The sequence below is a fragment of the Nannobrachium achirus genome (assembly GCF_963921795.1).
Source record: "Nannobrachium achirus genome assembly, chromosome: 20".
In the NCBI taxonomy this organism is placed as follows: domain Eukaryota; kingdom Metazoa; phylum Chordata; class Actinopteri; order Myctophiformes; family Myctophidae; genus Nannobrachium; species Nannobrachium achirus.
In genome coordinates, this window is record NC_137827.1 from 29,531,697 (window position 1) to 29,552,146 (window position 20,450).

The 20,450-nt window shown below is 47.3% G+C and overlaps 1 protein-coding gene across 1 annotated transcript in view; it reads left to right on the plus strand.

The window, feature by feature from the left end:
* meis2a (Meis homeobox 2a) overlaps positions 1 to 19,830 on the plus strand; it is a 132,919-nt gene extending 113,089 nt beyond the window's left edge. Inside the window, exons 10-12 of the mRNA XM_080750064.1 lie at positions 11,527 to 11,585; positions 13,622 to 13,732; positions 19,328 to 19,830. Of these exons, the coding sequence (XP_080606190.1) occupies positions 11,527 to 11,585; positions 13,622 to 13,732; positions 19,328 to 19,650 (493 nt within the window). The 3' untranslated portion in view covers positions 19,651 to 19,830. The remainder of the gene's footprint in view (positions 1 to 11,526; positions 11,586 to 13,621; positions 13,733 to 19,327) is intronic.
* Positions 19,831 to 20,450: the final 620 nt, after the last annotated feature.

A 20,450-nucleotide genomic window follows, 5' to 3' on the forward strand; every position in this document is an offset into this window, starting at 1 on the left:
AAAAATGATTTAAACTAGTGAAAACAGACGATCTACAAGCACACAACGCCTCGCACCGCGAGGCGTTGTGTGCTTGTAGATCGGCTGTTTTCACTACTTTTGTGCAACGGCCTTGTATGATGAAGCAGGGCATTTACTTACATTGCGTGCTGGGCAATGTGGGAGGAACTCTACGATGTTTACAAGTGAGAATACGGGGGTTCAGGGACGTGCAGAGAATCTTAGAGAGACAGGGACTGAAATTTCGAACAGGACCTTTTGGTGAAAATATTGAAAATGGCAGACCTCCATGCTCACAACGCGTCGCACTGTGACGCGTTGTGAGCTTGGAGGTCGGCTATTCTCGGTACTTGATACCACACAAAAATTAAGCATAAAAAAGGCAATACTGGACATGTGGTGTACCGGCATGGATTTCTACACAGAGAGGGCAATTCTTTCAGCATAAGATGCTGCATTCAGGTTCAGGAGAGTTTGGACAATGCAATCCTCTTGAATGCTGCCTTCAGGTATGCCATGGAAAGAGGGCATTTGCGTTTCTTTCACCATAGTGAAAACTACATTCATGGTCTGGAGAGGGTACTTTTTACAGACGGATAAAAGGGCAGGGGCTCAAGCCGCTTTTGATGTCTATGTGTTCACGTGTCTGCGGGGGCTGGTGAGTGACCTCAAAAGCTCACCTACGGCACAGCACTCATGTCCAGAGGGAGCGATGGTTGGGCTGTAGTCATGATAGTGCTGGGTTCTGTCTCTCAGTCACATCACGTCAATGAGGTGTTCTGAGCTGTAGGTTTAGGGGTTAAACGGTGACTCGTGAGCAAGTCCAGGCTCACATTGTATTCTAAAAGGCACACCTAATTTGCTATTCATTTGATTAAACCATGACTGACTCATCTATGCTTCTATTATTTTCTCTGTGTGTGTGTGTGTGTGTGTGTGCGCGTGCGTGCGCGCGTGCGTGCGTGCGTGCGTGCCTGCGTGCGTGTGTGTGTGTGTGGACGTGTGCAGTGCACCAGCCAGTGGGCCAGCATGTACCTGTATTATTTCTTGCTGGCTTTGCATAAAAGCAGTGAGCCGGCTCACCCACCCAAAAGGTGCGAACCTGACTTTGAAGGAATGCTGTACCTTGCAGCGCTTGACGACGACCTCTGTCATTCACCGTGTACCGCAGCTCTGACAGAGGATAATATTGACATGCACTGGATGTTTTCAGACACACTTCAAACAAGACAAAAACACAGCTGTCCCACGGTGCCCAGGATGTGGGGAAGGGGGGGAGGGGAGCATATCTTGTCGTCATTGTCGGGCGGAAACCTTGTATCTCCAAGTTTCAAATTTGTATATTCTTTCGTAAAGTAAAGCCCTGCTTCATCATACAAGGCAGTCGCACAAACGCGAGGCGGTGTGTGCTTGTAGATCGGCTGTTTTCACTAGTTTAAATCATTTTCAAAATACAAAACGAACGGTTTTGGAGACACAAGGTTTCCACCCGACAACGACGATATTTTGTGCACCTATCATGCACGTTTAATAAGGAGTTGTCTTTGAGAACGCGAGGTAGAAACAGAGAGAGAGCGAGAGATAAGAGGGGCTTTTGCTAACAAGGGGATATAGGCCAACACCTTCCTTAATCCGACCCCGTCTCCTGCTGATAATCAAAAAAAATAATAGCATTAGTGAAAACATTCCAGAGCATAGGTGCCAGCGCAGAGAAGAAACAGGGATTAATGAGAGGTTAAAGATTAGGGTGCTGTCTGAGAGAGAGGGATAGAGAGAGAGAGAGAGAGAGAGAGAGAGAGAGAGAGAGAGAGAGAGAGACATAAACAGAGACAGTAAGAGAGCTAGATAAATTCCACCCTCCCTCCCTGACATCAGAAAACTGGTAGAGCCTGTGCAGGTTGGCTTTGCCGGGGTTGCTACAATAAGGCCCCTTTCATACAGGTGTGTTGACGCCTGGGGCAGGCTTGGCCGCAGTCCATTCCATTCACCCTGGCTGATTTGAACAATAACTATCATGTCTCTTAAAAAAGGAGAGAGAGAGAGTCAAAGACGAGATGCCTGAGAGCTCTCTGTCGGGGCCAAGAAAAACCCCCCGCTGCCGTTGTCAGAGCTTGTTGATGTTTTGCGGGGAAGAAGGAAGGAGAAGAAGAAACGGGCGAGGCCCCCCCACCCCCCACCCACCCACCCACCCAACCCTCTTTCTCTCTCTCGCATTGAGGAGTCCAGCGGATTCGGCGGTTTTGCGCCGTAGGACAGCGTGATGCGGAGAGGAGAGGAACAAAGTGCTGCTCTTCGTTGGAGCAGCAGCTGCTGTTCTGTCGGATCAAAGGGGGCAACAAGCGCGGTCTTCCTGGCCCAACGATGCTCTGGAGGTGTTTGACGAGCAGTCGGCAGCTGGGGCCGACCAGCCCGCCATGCAGGGGTCAGGCCGCTGGCCTGCAGGCCCCAGGGGTGACAACCCTCCCCTGGATGGTCCTTGGAGGGTGGGTGGGGGGGTTGGAGATGACAGGGTGAATATACACACATTCACAATTTAGGCATTTAGCAGACACTCTTATCCACAGCGACTTCACAAAGTGCAAGATCAGAGTGAGTTCCATGAACCCTAGTCAACATACGACAGGGTCAAGTAAATTGAATAAATAGAATGCAAAGAAATCAATTAAGTGCTACAAATCAGTGCTACAAATTAAACCTAGGATCCGTCTATAAAAAAATATCTAAAAACCATATTTAGCATTTGTGGACAAGCAAACAGTAGATGTAAATAGCATGCATATTATGTAAGACGCCTAAGGGCGAAAAGCGACCACGCCATCTGTCTTGTCCATATATGGATTCTGTTAGTGTGGTGCTCCTAACAGGGCATCTTCTAGGATATATTCCTTTCATGCCCATATATGGAGATACATAACAGAATCCCTTTTATGCCCATATACTGTATGAAGATCCCCGCTCTGAGTATATAAAATCACTGTGATGTCACCTGTGATGTCACAGTGATGTGTCAGGGGAATCACAGTGTCAGGCGGTACCCTACGGACAGATACGGACAAGCTGTGACGGTTAACATAAAGGGGAGGAGACGTGTACTGTTTGCGTTTTAATTTGCATTTGTGGATGTTGTTTCCATCAAACGATGTTTAGTATCCTATACAGTCAGGCTGGTTTGGTTCAGTCTCCCTGATTCCTCTTAAGAAATAGAGGAGGCATGCTTTTAAACGCTAGGGTAGTATTCCAACCTGCGATGTTCCATCACTGACAGGGAATCAGTGAGAGAGAGAGAGAAAAAGAGAGAGTGAGAGTGAAGCAGAGTGCATGCCGCAGTGCTATTGATTTATTTTAATTAGCTGCTCGTTAAATCACGTCAGTTTGAAACACAAATATATAATTCTTTGTCTGATTTTGAGTCTTAATGACTCGTGCACTCCACGGGTTTCGGAGAGGAACGACTTCCACGGCGAGAGTGGCGGAGCAATGCAAATTTTGCTCATATGGGTGGGTGGGGGTGGGGGTGTCACAAAAGGGCAATCAGTGGTGCAATAAAAAGAGAAAGAAAAACAGGTCAGTGAAAGTCCAGGGAGGAGAGGTGAAACATTTCCCCTTGAGAAGCAGACAAAAGAAGGGGAGACAGAGAGAGAGAGAGAGAGAGAGCGATAGGGGGAGAATGAGTACGTGTGTGCGCACAAGAGAGAGAAAGCACCCGAGAAAGGGGGAAAAGGAGTGGAGAGAGAGAGACAGAGGTAGAACTATGTAAACACAGTGGCTGCCCTTAAACGTGGGCCCTCTCTGACGTTCGTGTAGAAGAAGAAGAAGAAAAAAACCATCCTGAGCTTTGCTGTGTTTCACATCTGCACTAAATCAAACACGGGGGTGAGGTAATGCTCACACGGCTTATGTCTCTTGACTCCTGTTTTAACTTAGAGAAGAAGAAAAGAGAGAGCGAGCGAGAGAGAGAGAGTATGAGGGGAACTCTGATAGGAATAGCTAGACGACGCTCCTCCCCGTCCTCTCCCCCATCTCCTCCCTCCTTCCCCATCCCCTCTTCCCTCCATCCTTGAGGAGGAACAGCTTGTGAAAAGCTCCTTTGTGATAGTTTATGATAAATCCACAGATACGCCAGGTTCAGTCTGGTGGCAGGCTGTAAACTGTTGCAAGGGGGGCCTGTTCGGGCCAACGTGAACTGATTCCATCAGTGTTGTTGACACCAACAATAGATTATCAGAGAGCGCGTGCAGTGGCGTCAGTTCAGAAAAAGCTAAGGTATGGCAACATGACTGGTGTCTTGCACGCGCGCCTTCGTGCGTGTGCAAGACACCAGTCATGTTGCCATACCTCAGCAACAGGCATGATACATTTATTTTAAGAAGTACATTCTATTTTTCTACGGTTCCTTGGGCTGGATATGGCAGCCTGGAATGGTTGTTCAAGTGCAGATAAACTTGGCATGTTAGTAAACGTGCCACAATTAACAATAATGCATTGCACCTGTGCAGCTGACCTGCGGAACCTGGGAATATACCTGTCAAGATGGGGAGAATACAAGTGTGGAGAATATAATTAGGCCTATAACACCTTGTTAAAGTGACCATTTTGTTCCATTTTGTTATTTTACTGTAATTTAACAAGATAATAACCAGAACAGATAGACAAAGAGACATTCATGGATTTATATTTAAAAGTAACTTTTATTTCCCCCCCCCCCCCCCCCCCCCCCCCCAGACCCAGGGTATGGCAGCTGCATACCCCTGCCATACCCAATTGACGCCCCTGAGCGCGGGGAAAGGTACAGAAGGGCCGCGCTGGCCCCCCGCTATCCGTCTGACTTGGACCTGTAATTAGGAAGTGTTTGCTTTTGCTAAACACACCCTCCTCGTCGGGTTAATCTGCATCCACTTCCTGGTCAAAGGACAGCTGATTTTTTTTTTCCCCCTTTTCCCTCCATGGCCTCTTGTCTTTTTTTTCTTTTAGGAGGGGATCAAACTGAAGCCTTCCTCCTTTGATTCCAGCGAGGGAGTGACTCAATCGCTCGGAGTTCGGAATCTTTATGTCTGTCTTCTGAGGCCGGAAGTATGGAACCAATGAGCTTTAATGGGAACCAGAGGAACGTTCATGTTGGCAAACAATGATCCGGGATTGAGTTCAGCACGTTCCAGTTCAGATTGTGTTGCATCTAATCTTCCTTACAAAGTCAGGCGAGGGGCCCAGGAATTTGACCGTCGAGCGGAAACTCTTGTCTCGTTCGCTGCCCACCACTCGAACATGGGTGCGATCAGGCTAGCTATATGTGAAGGCAGTGAGGTGCTATTTCTGGGTCACAATTTCAACATCTCCTCCCTTCTTTGAGTGGCTGGATTCTGAGCAGTCCAGCCATTTTTTTCCCTTAGACATGTTTAGTATGTCTCTCTGTCTTTCTGTGTCTCTGGCTCCGTTTCCTCTCTTTCATCACAAACTCGTCAAACAAGTGACCCCACTCCTGATTGGCTGGGCTCCCTCAGCTCTCCGTTGTGATTGGCCAGCCGACCTAGCGAGAGAGAGAGGCTCTCTTTCTCTCTCTCTCTCTCTCTCTCTCTCTCTCTTGGCTGTGCTCCAGGCTAGGGTGGTTTGGCATGAGGATTTCTCAGGGAAGGAATGCTGACAACAGGAGCGAGTTACCAGGTGTGGCTGCGAGTCAGTTAACCAGAAACAAGGTCTTTCTGACAGATTGAGAAGAAGGTAGGGAGGGGGGGGGACAAGAATAGAGAGAAGCCCAGAGAGTTAGACGGACTGGTTTGCAGTGATTCCCAATGAGAATTATATCTCTGCGTCTGTCAATATGAGAGGTATATTGTTTCAGTATGAAATATGTTATAAACAGAATATCCAGACAATAGTGTCATGAAGGTGAACCAGTAGTATATTTTAGTCGACTAATAGTCATAGGAATTCGTTGACTAATCAGTGAGTTAATTTTTGCAATCATGTGGAGACTAGCCTTTTCAGGTTGGTGAGGTTGAGATTAAGTTAACATTCTAACGTTCATTTCACAATGGCTCTTGGTTATTGGCCTAGAGACTGGCAGAACTAAGGGGCTTACAAGAGAACCAATTCATTTATCACAGAAAAAGCACGAAAAACGATTTATCAACAAACGAAGTCTTTTGGTCGATTGAGACCAAAGAGATTAATTAATCGATGATCGTGCTATGGGGGACAGTTGTCGTCTGTTCATACATTCTAATCTGTCTGCCTGACAGATTATAGTAAAGCATGCTAGCCAGGGTATTTAACACCTGCACCTGGGTGCTGTCTGTCTCATATGCTATGGGACAGATATTAGTGGAGTGTTGATCCAGCCTAGTGGAGACCTCGTGTCAAGTGGATTCCCACCGCCATGGCTCCATCATTCATGTGTTATTGGCCCCTGTGTCCTGCACCGTAGGGGTCTTCAACGTTTTCATGCCAAGGACCCCTTAGCTGAGAAAGAGATGAAGCAGGGACCCCCACTACATATTGTATGAAATTGTGTTGCAGATTAAAAATATTCATAGATTTCTTAGACAACTTAGACTTTAGACTAGATTGTTTGTCATCATGTTGGAGTAATGTGTATTTTCAGACTTGAACCACTTGAACCGTCAAATACCTTTCTTCCCTTTACAAACCTCTGCCAGAAATAGCAGATCTACAAGCTTACAAGCTTGTAGATCTGCTATTTTTGGCTAATGTTCCACTCAGAATAGGGATTCTAGGGTTCAAATACAAATGGTTAATGGAAAAAACATGATCCTATCACACAAAGATTTGGTGGCCCTCCTGTAGTAACTCTGAGGACCCCCTAGGGGTCCCGGACCCCCTGTTTGAAGACCCCTGCTGCACTGTACAGCAACGCCACCCACACTGTAAAACCCTGAGCGTCCGCTTTAACTCGGCGAGAGTTGCACACTCTCTTACAAACGGATGAAGTAACTCCGAGGAGCATTTTACAGTGCAGAGCGAGCTCTTATAAATATACTACCCCTTCCCACTTTTACGGGAGTGTTTCGGTGAGCGTTTCTATGGAGGCATGCAGCTGCACAGACACATTGCTGTGCATGAGCATAACCCAGTACAGTATGCCATTTCAGGTCATATAGTGATTATGAGTGAATGAGAGTGCAATAATTGATTCTATAGTGTGGATAATGCAGACGTGAGCACAAAATGTGACCCCCAGTTTTTGCATGCACGCACACACACACTCACGCACGCACGCACGCACGCACGCACGCACGCTCGCACACACGCACGCACGTACACACGCACGCACACACACACACACACACACACAGAGAAATTCATAGCTAGAATAGCCTAAGCCACAAAAATAGTATCGTTTTTGGTATGGGCCTTGAAAAAGCAGCTGAGAAAAATGTATTTGTGTCTTGGTTGCCCAAATTAAACAGCGGTCGCCCCCATGCCCCCGCCCCTCCACCCCTGTCTCTCTCTCCCAGGGTAATGTACACATTCTGTGCCGTATCCAGAGGAATGACCTCCAAGCGACCCCCTAACCTTGCCTTTAATTATTTGTTTGAAGACAGCATGGAGTTCCCATGCTGAGAGGTACTCTGTGTGTGCGAGTGTGTGTGTGTGTGTGTGTGTGTGTGTGTGTGTGTGTGTGTGTGTGTGTGTGCGTGCGTGCGTGCGTGTGTGCGCGTACGTGTGTATGTTACTGTGCTCTAACACTGAGCAGAGGCAGGCCATAATAAGGTAGACCACCAGATGTAGATAATAAAACGTATAGGCTTGGGGTTGGAGGTTTTTTTTAAGCCGGTGTCCCCTGCGAGCCTCCAGTGTTCTGGTTAGCCCTACGGACACACTGGTGGTGGCTGTGGTCGTGTCCATGGTGTGGATGTGTGGATTTAACGCACGTATGCTTTAGCGAGTGGTCGGGAATTCTGACTCCCTGCGGTCTGCCCGTTTCTGTCCCAAGGCATTGCCTCGCAACCCCCTCTCCCCAATCCAGATCCTTCCATCTTCCATTCCAGCCCACTGTCCCAAATATCGTCATTGTCGGGTGAAAACCTTGTATGTCCAAAACCGTTCGTTTTGCATTTTTCATTTAAACTAGTGAAAGCCAACGCCCCAACGCCTCGCGGTGCGAGGCGGCGTGTGCTTGTAGATCGTCTGTTTTCACTACTTTTGTGCGACGGCCTTTTACGATGAAGCAGGGCTTTACTTTGCGAAAGAACGTACAAATTTGAAACTTGGAGATACAAGGTTTCCACCCGACAACGAAGATATTTATGCATGCCTACAGATTTGACCATCCCATCCATCCATCCCATCCTCTCATCCATCAATGCATCCACCCATCCAACCCTAGCTCCCATCTATCTGTCCATCGTTGTTGGTCTGGTCTTCATCTCTGGGAGGAGTCTTGCTTTGTGTTGTTCTAAGCACACACCATTAGCAGCTCATGGGAGGAGAGAAAACAGTGTTATCAGGCCAGGCTCTGATAATCTCAATTGGCTTTACTCAGACTGATAAAAGGCGCTCAGGGGGGCGCGAGTGGGGCCCTTCGGTCAGACCCCCTCCCCTGCCCCGAGCTCACTACCCGCCACACCGTTACTGTGGCAACGTGCCGAAGAGAATAAAAACGTGAGTGTGTGTGTGTGTGCGCGCACGCACATGTTCCGATGCCCGCATGCGCACATGTGTGTTGCGTGCGGCGCCGAGCAGGGAGTGTTGACAAGTGTTTGTGGGGGGAAAATATTTGAACATCCATATGTTTGTCTGTTTCAGCATGGAGCTGTTTTTCATATTCATTATTTCGGCAACAACAACATGCCCTAGTGTAGGAAAACATTTTCGTTTGTACTTTATGGCATACATTTTCTATACGTTGTGGGGAGAAACGAAAACAGTAGACATAGTTTCTTCAGCGTGACATTGTTTTCAAAGTCACATTTAGGGAAAACAAATAAAAAATAAGTCTGAAATAGAAACAGTCCCACCCCACCCCCTTTTTACTGGATATTCTTCAATATGCAGCAGATTTCCTCTGAAGTCACTGGAAAGCGAACGGGCAAATTTAGCACCTGGGTAGAGCGTTCCTAATATTACGTGTTTATGGTTTCGTCCCAGAATAGGTAAGAAAGCACGTGGTTGTGATTTTGTGCTCCTCTGTTCGTCTAGAGTGGAAAAAACGCAGGACATATATTTTGGCAGGCAGGCCTTGTACTTTAAAGCTGGCCCAGTGAGCGTGATAGCAGGAATGTCTTACTGTTTACTTGCTCAGCTGGTTTTGATGCAGCAAGCAGCTCTCTCTCTCTCTCTCTCCTGGGCACCGCAGGCATTTCTGACACTGCTGATGAGTAAGGATGCTCTCTCCCTTTCTCGTCGATAAAGAAAATAACCTTAAGACTACCTTCAATGTTAGGAAAATGCGATCCTCTTTCCTTTGAGAAATCCTAACTCGTGCACTTATCCGATATCCGACCATACTCAACCTCTGTCCTGTTTGTCTGTCAGTCTCTGCTTCTCGTTGTCAGTTCAGTTTAGTTTAACAACCACACCGTAACAACTGGTGGAATGTGGCTCTCAGTACAGCATGACACTGACACAACGGACCCCAACGTACTCACCATCAACGCAATCACATGGCACACATCAATATCTCAAACCCACTCCATCTCTCTCTCTCTCTCATATGGATGCGTTTCATCTTTGGCTCTCGGGGGCCCGTGGCGCCCCAGCGTATACCTGCACTCTGGATGCCCCCTGGCAAATGAGCGCCGATCCTCTCTCTTTTCCCAGCCGTGCATTTTGTACATTTAACCATGTCACTTTGAGCGGGGCAGATTACAGCCGTTTAAGTTCATTGGAGAAGGTAAGGGCAGGTATCGGGTCTTCATGGGGGATTAGGAGCCCAAATTGGTTCCAGCCCTCCCTTCCTTCTAATGACCGGTCCTCGAGCTGTGCCGATGGTGCCGTGCCCCGCGCGTTAGGAGAATACGCATGGTGGGGCTCTTTTTTTTCTTCTCTCTCTCTTTTCAAAGTATGGAACAAGCACTGGGCTCCGTTCAGGATAGCCCCCACCATGATTTGAAACCACCCTCTAATATTAACCATATGTGGGTACCTGTAGTGCAAACTCCTCCATGCCTTTTTAGTATGTGAGAGACAGGAGGGAGAGAGAGAGAGAGAGCACACAAGGGGCGAAAGGGAGAGAGGAAGAGATAAGAGAGAGAGACCGGGAAATGTGGCAAGGAAGAGATCAAAATGGAATAAACAAATAAATAGGTGAAGAGAGCTCGCTTTGGCCAAAGTTGCCAGCTTGTGTTTGACACGGCCCTGGGCGTCCCGTTCCAAGTCACAAAGGTTTGCCCCCGGCTGGCAGTCACCTCCAGATGACCTCGGGGCTCTGCAGTGGAAAAGCCGCAGGAGCGAGGCCGGCTGGGGAGGCTTTGTGGAACTGCACTTATTCGCCGCCGTGGCGGTGATAAAACTTCAGACAGCCTAATTGATGGGCTCGCTGACATAACAATACCTTGTGAAAGCGCAGAGTGGCCGTGCCTGGTCCTCATTTCTAGACAGCTGGAAGGGGAGCATAACCCCCTACAATGAAGCTAGAGTGGGGGTCTCGGCGAGAGGGGGTGCGGGGGTATGTGTGTGTGTGGGGGGGTGGTAATGAAAGGAGCCATTTGTATCCTGCACCTCGCTAACTCAAAACTTATTTTAAAATTCTAATGAGCAACAACGCTCTAGAAATAGCACTGTTTGTTGAGGGGACACCGGGTCAGTAGACTACAGTATGTCGTCGTTGTCGGGTGGAAACCTTGTATGTCCAAAACCGTTCGTTTTGCATTTATCATTTTAAAAATGATTCAAACTAGTGAAAACAGCCGATCTACAAGCACACAACGCCTCGTTGTGTGCTTGTAGATCTGCTGTTTTCACTACTTTTGTGCAACGGCCTTGTATAATGAAGCAGGGCTTTGCTTCGCGAAAAAACGTAGGCCTACACATTTGAAACTTGGAGATGCGAGGTTTCCGCCCGACAACGACGATGTGTGAGCTTGGTTCGTGTATGGGGGGTGTTTGTGTGTGCTTTAGCATTTGAGTGAGTTTGAGAGATGGAAGGATGGAAAGAAAGAAAGAGAGCGAGGTAGCAGAATAGGGAGCGAGGGATAGAGATGTGCTCCTTTTGCTGTACTCACACTGCACTTAATACTTGAGGAATGTCTCCCCGGTGCCCATAGCAACCGGGCGTAATCAAAAGCTTTATTAAACAAGGGGAGAATAGATCATAAGGAACATTAAAAGTATCCCTCGCCGGGTTCCCAAGTCTGCGCACAATCACCCTTTTGTTGTTGCTGTTTTGTTGTGAGCGCCTCTCTCTCAAGGACTCGGGGGCTAATGTTGCCATTAAGTCATGCAAAACTGTTTTGTCTTTGTGGTGGCCTGTGATGAATCCTCCCGTGTGTGAATGCCCAGTGATTTAACGTTTGTTTTTCTCTCTTTTTCTCCCTCTATCTCTTTCTCTCTCCTCTTCCTCTCTGCCAGGTTCATTAACGCCAGGAGAAGAATAGTACAGCCCATGATCGACCAATCAAATCGAGCAGGTAAAACATTTTTAAAGCACAACCCATCCCACATACAGTAGAATACACCATTTCTTACCCCTTTTTTCCCAGGGTGCCAACACTCTTTCTTAATCCATTCCTGGCATACATATCATGACTGGAGCCCGAATTTTTAAAGGGAGTATCCTGCATCCGGACAAATGAGAGAGAGAGAGAGAGAAAATAAAGCTCCACCCAGCCAGCCATCCTCTCCCCTCCCTCTTTTCATCACACTCTCATCTTCCCCGTTCCCATTTTCTCAATGGGATGCGCTTGGCGGCGGTGCAGAGCCGTTCGCTGATTGACTCTAATTGGAGATTTCCCAATCTAAGTGGAGAGAGAGGTACATTAGCACTCTCTCTGTGAATTGCTAATTGGGCACAAGAGGAGCACCAGAAATGCTAGCAGCAATTCATGAGTTATGTCTCTTGTGTTTTTCTTTTTCTTTTTTTGGCTGTCTATACATGGATCTTTTTTTTCTTGTCTATTCTTTTTGGGGTGGGTTGTGGGGTAAGGGGGGGGGGTTGTAGGAGGGGGTTAATGCTGCTGATTTTTCTATTCCCGCAAGCATCACTCTGAATTGTGATGTTCACTAGTCACTCAGTACATTTTAGATTTCAAGGCCCCTACTCAACTCACAATGCCTTTGTGAACGTCATGATTTCGGTTCAACAGCAACAATTTATTTCAGGTCATGAAAAATACCCTCAGGAGGGAAAATGAGTTTTATACGAGTTCATTGATCTCTGATGTTCGGACTTGAAGCTTACGCCGGGACAGATTTCCATTCCTTTGAAACGGATTATGGAAAGCTTCATATTGTAAATTGATAACGCATTGATTTTCCATATCTGTGGTGGTCAGATGACAAAAAGCACTGAAAAATTGACTCGTAAACATGCCACTCTGCAATCGAGCAAAGAATCCTGGGGAATTTATGTAGCTACCCTAAGCTGCATTGACTATGGCATTACTAAAAAGAAGCCAAGTCATTTGTCTCGGAGAGGGAAAAGCCTTTTTTGTTGATTAGCAAGCTCAGTCTTTAGAAAGTCCCCACAAACTGGGGTGGAGATTGTGCAAATGAAGTTAAGCAATTACTGAAATGAGATGTGCTCCCAAATGTGGGTGAAACTTGCTACATTTATTGTGCTCTTGTGTGTGATAATAATCGTGCGAATAGGCTTCCAAAAATGTGTGGCAATCAGCAATCTTTCCAAAGACAGCGTGACTAACAGCTTCTCCTAATCTTCAAGCTTTACAGATTACCCGGGATTATACTGTTCTGGTCCTGGAATATGCTGTTTACTAACAGACACCAAAGAGCATTACTTACTTCATTGCCACTAATAATAGACAGTACAAGATACAATTAAACTAATTGATTTATACCATAGATACACTGTCATTATAAACGGATCTCCTACTGATACCACTTAAGTAAATCACACATAACAGCCAGTGATTTAGCCCTTTTTGGTTACTGTCTACATTATCAGTGGTCACATCATCTATAGCATGGATTATTGTATCTTGATTCTAAGATTATCTGATGACATGACAGTTGATTTGAGTGTTGGTTTGAGGAATTGCTGGCCTTGGCAGAGATTCCTCTCTTCCTGTCAAACTGCATGCTTTTCTTTTCTCGCTCAGAGAACAATGCACCTCCTCTGTTCTCTCGAACGCAACGGATGGATGTGAGTGTGACTTTGAGTGACACTGCCTGTCTGTCTGTCTGTCTCTGTGTGTGTGTGTGTGTGTGTGTGTGTGTGTGTGTGTGTGTGTGTGTGTGTGTGTGTGTGTGTGTGTGTGTGTGTGTGTGTGTGTGTGTGTGTGCTTGCGTGCGTGCGTGTGCCTCAGTGCAAGTACATACTGTACGCGTGCTTGCATGCCGCGCGCGCGTCAGTCATTGCGGTCCATAAACATGAGCACAATGTCTTACAGTATGTTTGGGCTGGAGCTGGGACAATTGCTGATTGTCTGGTATGTCTTCTCTTCTTCTCCCCCTCCTTTTGTGTCCACGTTTTGACTACAATCAGGCTTTCTTCTTGATCCTTCAGTGAGCCAAGGAGCAGCGTACAGTCCGGAGGGCCAGCCGATGGGCAGCTTTGTGCTGGACGGCCAGCAACATATGGGGATCCGGCCAGCTGGTAAGCCGCTCCGCTCCGTCTCTCCTTACCTCCTCTGTCTCTCTCTCCCTCCTCCTGCCGTCATGCCTGCTATACCAGTCACCAGTGTTACCCCGGGTTAGAGCCACTGCCACCACGTTGACACTGATCCCCCACGTCTGTAGCATGAGATTGAGTCATCCCAGCACTGAATAGGTCTACTACATGACAGCATCATAAACCCCGATACTAACCGACGTCACACCACCACGATACCATTACCCCTTCACTACTGTAGACCCCCGCCGCCCTGCATCCAGACTGCATCCCCCTGTCTGCTGCCTGCCTTGCTTGTCCTCCAACCCAGTGTTTCTCAAACTTTCACATTTCAAGGTCTTCCCTTAACTCTGACAGTGTACAAACGGAACCAAATGGACCTGTTAGGGTCCATTTGGTACACTGTCAGAGTTACAGACTTGTGTTGGGTCAATTTAGACCCCCATAAAGGAACCCACAGAGTCCTTGGAATCCACTTTGAGAAACACTGCTCTAACCCATCAAACAGAAATGTACCCATGAATCTTTCTCTAACAACACGGGGAATTTGCAGGGCGCTGTAGTGTCAAAAAAGAAAAAAGAAAAAACACGTCACTGCAACTTCTTCTCCTATCTCATCGTTTTTCCACCTAAACCTTACTAACCTCACCATCCCTCCGTCACTCCTGGGTCTCTTCTGACCTCCCTTTTGTGATTCAAACCTCCTGCTGACCCTTTTCTGGCATTTATCTCCTCTTTCTAGGGCCTATGAGTGGAATGGGGATGAATATGGGCATGGATGGGCAATGGCACTACATGTAACCCTCCATCTTGTAAAGCAAAACGCAAAGAAAAAGGGGGAAGTAAGTACTGGGCTCTTTTCCTTGGTTTCTTCATACTTGGGGGCTTGTGGGATTTGTTTTTTGTATACCCTCTCCCTTCACCACAACCACCCCTCCTTGCCCTGGCCATAATTCTACAGCAGCCACCCTCAGCCCCCCAGTGACAGCAACAACTATCTGCTAGCATGCAGGGCCATTTCACCGTAATGTTTTAAGGGAGGGGGGGGGCAGTAGCCCAGAATGAATTGAAGACTTGGGAATAGTGGGAGCCGTCAAAGTCGTGGGGGCCTTCTTCTTCTCCCGGCGGTCCTGGAAGAGAGAGGGGCCGACCTGTGGCGCCAGACAAACAGCGACGGCAACAGAAGAAGGAGGCGGGGACGAGGCGACCTGGCATGGCGCGCGCGCAAATTTATTTATCACAACAGCGCCATCGCTCTCCCCATCTCCGACAGCCAATGCAAATGTTGGACATTTAGGGAAAAAATAACATCTCCGGGGGAAAGGGGCTGACGGGGAGAAATTAAGCAGGCTCCAGTGAAGCGATAAAGAAGGAGAAGTGAAACTGTCCTCCGAGTGACATAAATCTGTCTGGGGAAGGATTGATGCCCAAATTATCTTATATGCAAAGACGGGAACACCGCAGTACATTACGGTCCCTGGGTGAGATATACGGGCCGTGGGTGACATGACCGATCCCTCACTGGAGGCTGTGTTGGGGGGTGTTATGCTGTGTAAAGGGAGAAATAGGGGATGGGGTGGGGGCTGAGGGTGCTGTGTGTTTTGATTATTTTTTACTGGAGGGGAGACGATTTAAGGGGGGGGCCGGGGCCAGTGACTAGCCTGACATGAGACACACAGACAAGAGCAGGGAGACAGTGAGATAAATTTAACGCGCTGTAGACATTAAGCATGGCTGCATATAAAAGGAAAGGATCACACACACACACACACACACACACACACACACACACACACACACACACACACACACACACACACACACACACACACACACACACACACACACACACACACACACACACACACACACACACACACACACACACACACACACACACACACCCCATCGTGCACACATACAGTCCCCGTGCAGCTAAATGGCAGTGGTCTGATTAAGCCGGCCATTCGCCGCCCGCTAGTGCCACAGTGCTGACATTTGAAAAATCAAGACATATCACATCCCAAAGGCAGCAGGACAGAAGAGATTTTATTTAAGACCTAAACTCCTTTGCCCAATGAGGCACAATATAATAACACTTACCTTGATTAAAAGAACCCTTTATATGTAAATGTGGACTGGATTTTCCGAAGGGTCACTGCGGCGATTCTGCCGACAGAGACCATTTCACCCCTCTATTCTATTCTCTCTCTCTCTCTCTCTCTCTCTCTCTCTCTCTCTCTCTCTCATCTCCTCCTGTCTTTGTTAATGGCACCGGGAGAAAAAAAAGGAAAAGCAGGAAGCAATGTTCCCTAAAACAGCCACACAGAGACAACATTTGCTCAGGTTGGCTAATTCTTAATATAGGGCTATATCATTTTGAGACTATTTAATTACATAACATACTTTATGCTTCATGACCAATTACATTAATAGCTTAATACAGAGGAATATTATCCTCTCTTGATTTGATTACGCAGCCACACAATATGGTATATTTGGTACTTAATTATGACCAGCCATTGAGCAGGACTGCTGTGCCATAACTGAGGAGAACAGCCAGGCAGGCATGCAGAGAGAGGGGGGGGGGGTGGCAGAGAGAGAGAGAGAGAGAGAGAGAGAGAGAGAGAGAGAGAGAGAGAGAGAGAGAGAAGCCTAGTCAGTCCCCAAGTTATTGTCTTCAGATGGTTTTACCACTCCTGTTAATAAAGGAGAGAGGGGGGGGTCTCAGATCTACTTAATGGAATGACTGCAGCTTACAAGAGTGGAGATTACCAGCTTACAGTGTCAAAAACATCTGCTGGGCCTTTTAACAGGAGCTGTGCTCCAGGTTATGCGGAGGTGAGGGCACCCCTCATACCCCACCAACACCCCCGAATGATTTATTCATTTTATGACCCCGATAGTGGGGTTTTAAGAGACCTGCCCTGACAAACACGTGCATTTCAAATGAACTGACGTGGACGGGCTTGGAGGAGTATTAGAAAATGGCCCAGCTTTCAGCCAATGAGATTGGTCATTAATCTCGGGGCCGCCACTGTCCCTTTCCCCCCCCTTTCTCCTTTCTCTACTCCTCCTCCTTCTCTTCCCCTTCACCGGGGCCCTCCAGTGTAATTTCTTAATTGCGGTGTTCTAAGGTGGAGGAATGCAGAGAGTGAGCATGCCTAGTGACCTTGCAGCGACCTCTCCCCTCCTCCTCGCCAGCGTTCTAATCCCCCCGGGGTTCACATTACAAAGCGGGCCGGCCCAGGCCAGACCCAAACCCAGACCCTCCAGGCCCCCTGGCTCCAGCAGGACCCCTGCACTCCCCTACCTCTCCCCAGGGTCCAGGCCTCTGGACCAGGCCTGTTCCCATACTCCAGTCCCAGGCTCCAGGAGACACCCCCACAATCCTGGTCCCCCACCACCCCCACTTTCTGTGCTTTACAACAAACAGCCCCCCCATGCAGGGGTGTCGCACCAAATGCTGGGCCCTGGGTACAAGGATCCACTCACATTTTGTGCTTTAACTATTGAAAAATAGCAGATCTACAAGCTCGGGGTGCCGCGCTGCGAGCTTGTAGATCTGGCTATATTTGAAAAATCTTTAAAATTTGTGTAAGTCTTTGAATATTTCAAAGGTTTTTTGAAAAACCAATGTTTCTATGTCAGTGGTGCTCAAACCTTTTTATGTGAAGGACCCCCAAAATGATATGTATTTGGCCACGGACCCCCATCTCAAAATATTTAGTTCCAGGGACCCCCCCCCCAGAAGCAAAATTTGAGTTACAAATCTTTGCTTAAAAAATACATATATTCAAAGATTTGCACACATTTTTCACGGCTTTTCAAAAATAGCAGATCTACAAGCTCGCAGCGCGGCACTCGGTGCCGCGCTGTGAGCTTGTATATCTGCTATTTTTCAATAGCTAATGTATAAAATAATTAAGGCCCCTACACCTTGGGCCCTAGTAACTCATTCCCACTTTCCCCCCCTCCCACTTGTGACGCCCCTGCCCCCATGCCCCTGAAGCGCCCGACGGTGGCACTGCTGAGCCAACACTGTCTGAGATGCCAACCAGCTCCGCTCATGTGAACAAGGGTCCTCCTAGCCTCCATCTTAAGAGGATGATTAGAATTGGTTTGCGTGCCAGTGTCACACACCGAAAAAGCAGACCTACAAGCTCACAAGGCGCGGCTGCCATGGCGCGGCGCGAGCTTGTAGATCAGCTATTTTCAGTGCAATACATGGCACACAAACAAGTAGAAATCAGCAGAGCATCATCAGCATTTTCCTCTCCCTCTTTCCTCTGTCTCTCCATTCCTCCCCCCCCCCCCCCTCTCTCTCTCCTTTTATCTCCCTCTCTCTCCATCTCGCTGCTGTCTCCTGCCGTCTCTGTGCTTTAGCTGCTGTCGTCATTATACTCTGAGAGAAAAAGAAAGAAAGAAAAAAGATCCATACCGCTTCACATCTAAGAGCAGCACTTTGTTTTGGTTAAAAGTACTTCTTATTGAGGGGTAGGAGAGAAAAGAAAAAACAAGCTTTGAACGGTATTCTTAGACTGGCGTGTTGTGATAGTTAACTGAGCGCTAAATTATTTAATAACTTCTTTAAGGGAGTCTAAATCAAATATGTTCACAAAAAGCCACCATATCCCCATGAGGAAACGCCTATTCAGTTTGTCACTAAATTCAGCGGGGGAATTGACTGTTCCGCTTGTAAAAGTATTAACGCTTCTCCACATCAATACGGCTGGTGGGTTTTCCTCGCGTCTTCCAGGACGCTCGCAGTGTCTGTGACGGCGGAGGATCGCTTTCCGACCTGAGAAACTGACCACAACACTATTGGGCATCGTAAACCACTCACCAACGCCGAAAATAGTCTGGCGCAATAATGACTCTCTTTGACATGCAGAAACAAAAACAAAAAAAGCGCCGGAGTCAATGGATCGTGTCATAAAACCTTCGTTGGTCAAGCTGTACAGTAACTAAGTTGAACTGAGACAGTGTTTATGGAGAAAGGACCATGCAGAGATTAACTGCTTTACCATATTGCGGGGGTCTTCAACGTTTTCAGGCCAAGGACCCCTTAGTTGAGAGAGAGATGAAGCAGGGACCCCCACAACCTTTTCAGAGATTTCATATAGTTTCATTGTTTGACAGCGCCATCATCAGTGTATTTTGGATTCACTTCAATTTGTATTTTCAGATATTTAACTACTTGAATCGTCAATACTTTATGAAATTGACCTTTCACTCTGTCCTTATTCAGCTCTTTTTCCCCTATACACCAAACCTCTTTGCTGAAAATAGCCGATCTACAAGCTCACAGCGCCTCGCAGCACGAGGCGTTGTGAGCTTGTAGATCAGCTATTTTTGGCAAAGGTTCGAAGAATATGGACACTAGGGTTCAAGTGGTTAATATAAAAAATGAAGAAAAAAAAGGTTTCTATCACTCAAAGATTTGGAGGACCCCCTGTAGTAAATCTGAGGACCCCCTAGGGGTCCCGGACCCCCTGTTGAAGACCCCTGCCATATTGTATACTGTGTGAATGCTGCCATTTAGCTGACTTTCTCTTTCTCTCTCTCTCTCTTCCCCAGGTCTGCCAGGCATGCCAGGGGAGTACGTACCTCAGAGCGGTCCTATGGGCATGAGCATGGCCCCGCCCAGTTACACCCCTCCTCATCAGATGTCCCCTCACCCCTCGCAGCTCCGCCATGGACCCCCGCTCCACCCGTACCTGTCCGGACACCCCCACCACCAACACCACCACCACCACCACCCCCACGCCCACCCCGCCATGCTGATGCACGGAGGACCCTCCCCGCACCCAGGAATGACCATGTCTGCGCAGAGCCCCCCCTTGCTGACTCCTATTGACAACAGTACTGGAGGACAAGGCCTGGATATCCATGCCCAATAGTTATTATAAGGGAACTTTTTTTGCTACCGAGATGACAACAGCAGCTACTACGAGAAAAGAGGAAAAAGAATAAACAAACAGCAAACCCAACACAATAAAAATGCTATTTTGAGACTATTTTTCAAGAATGAAAAAAACAAACCCTTTTGACCAGAATTAGACACTAAAACACTAAAGAAACAGAATTCCAGATGAGCTGTGATGATTTTTTTTAAAAGACTTGTCAATTTTGTTACTTTCATCCAAACGGAGGACCAAGCTGGCAAGAACACTTTGTAACGTCTTGAGCTTTTGGTAAAAGATCAACGGAGGACGTTGATTGACGTACATGTGTGCAAAGGAATGGACAAATGCACACGCATGCACACACACACACAGACACACACAGACACACACACTCACTCAAGAAAAAACAGACACACTCTCGCCCTCTCACGCACATTTTCATAAACATGTTCAGTATACACTTTCATGTAACGCGCGCTCCAACGCTCCGAAAACAAAACTTCACTCTGGAAGAAGAAAAGAAAAAAATGTCAAAAAGACTCCAAGAGTTATAACTACTGTAGTATAAAAAGTATAGATAACTAAGTTAAAACTTTGTGCATTTTTTTTTTCGTTGAACACACGATTTATGTTTTCCTGATGAGCTAGTTCTAGAATTAAAGGTTAACCCTTTCTCTACTCTCTCTCACACTGTGTGTGCTCCAAAACCTGGAGGAGAAACTGTCCCTGGCAGCACAGCACTATAAGAGAAAAAAATAAACAAGAAGATGGAACATCTAAAAAAAAAAAAAAAG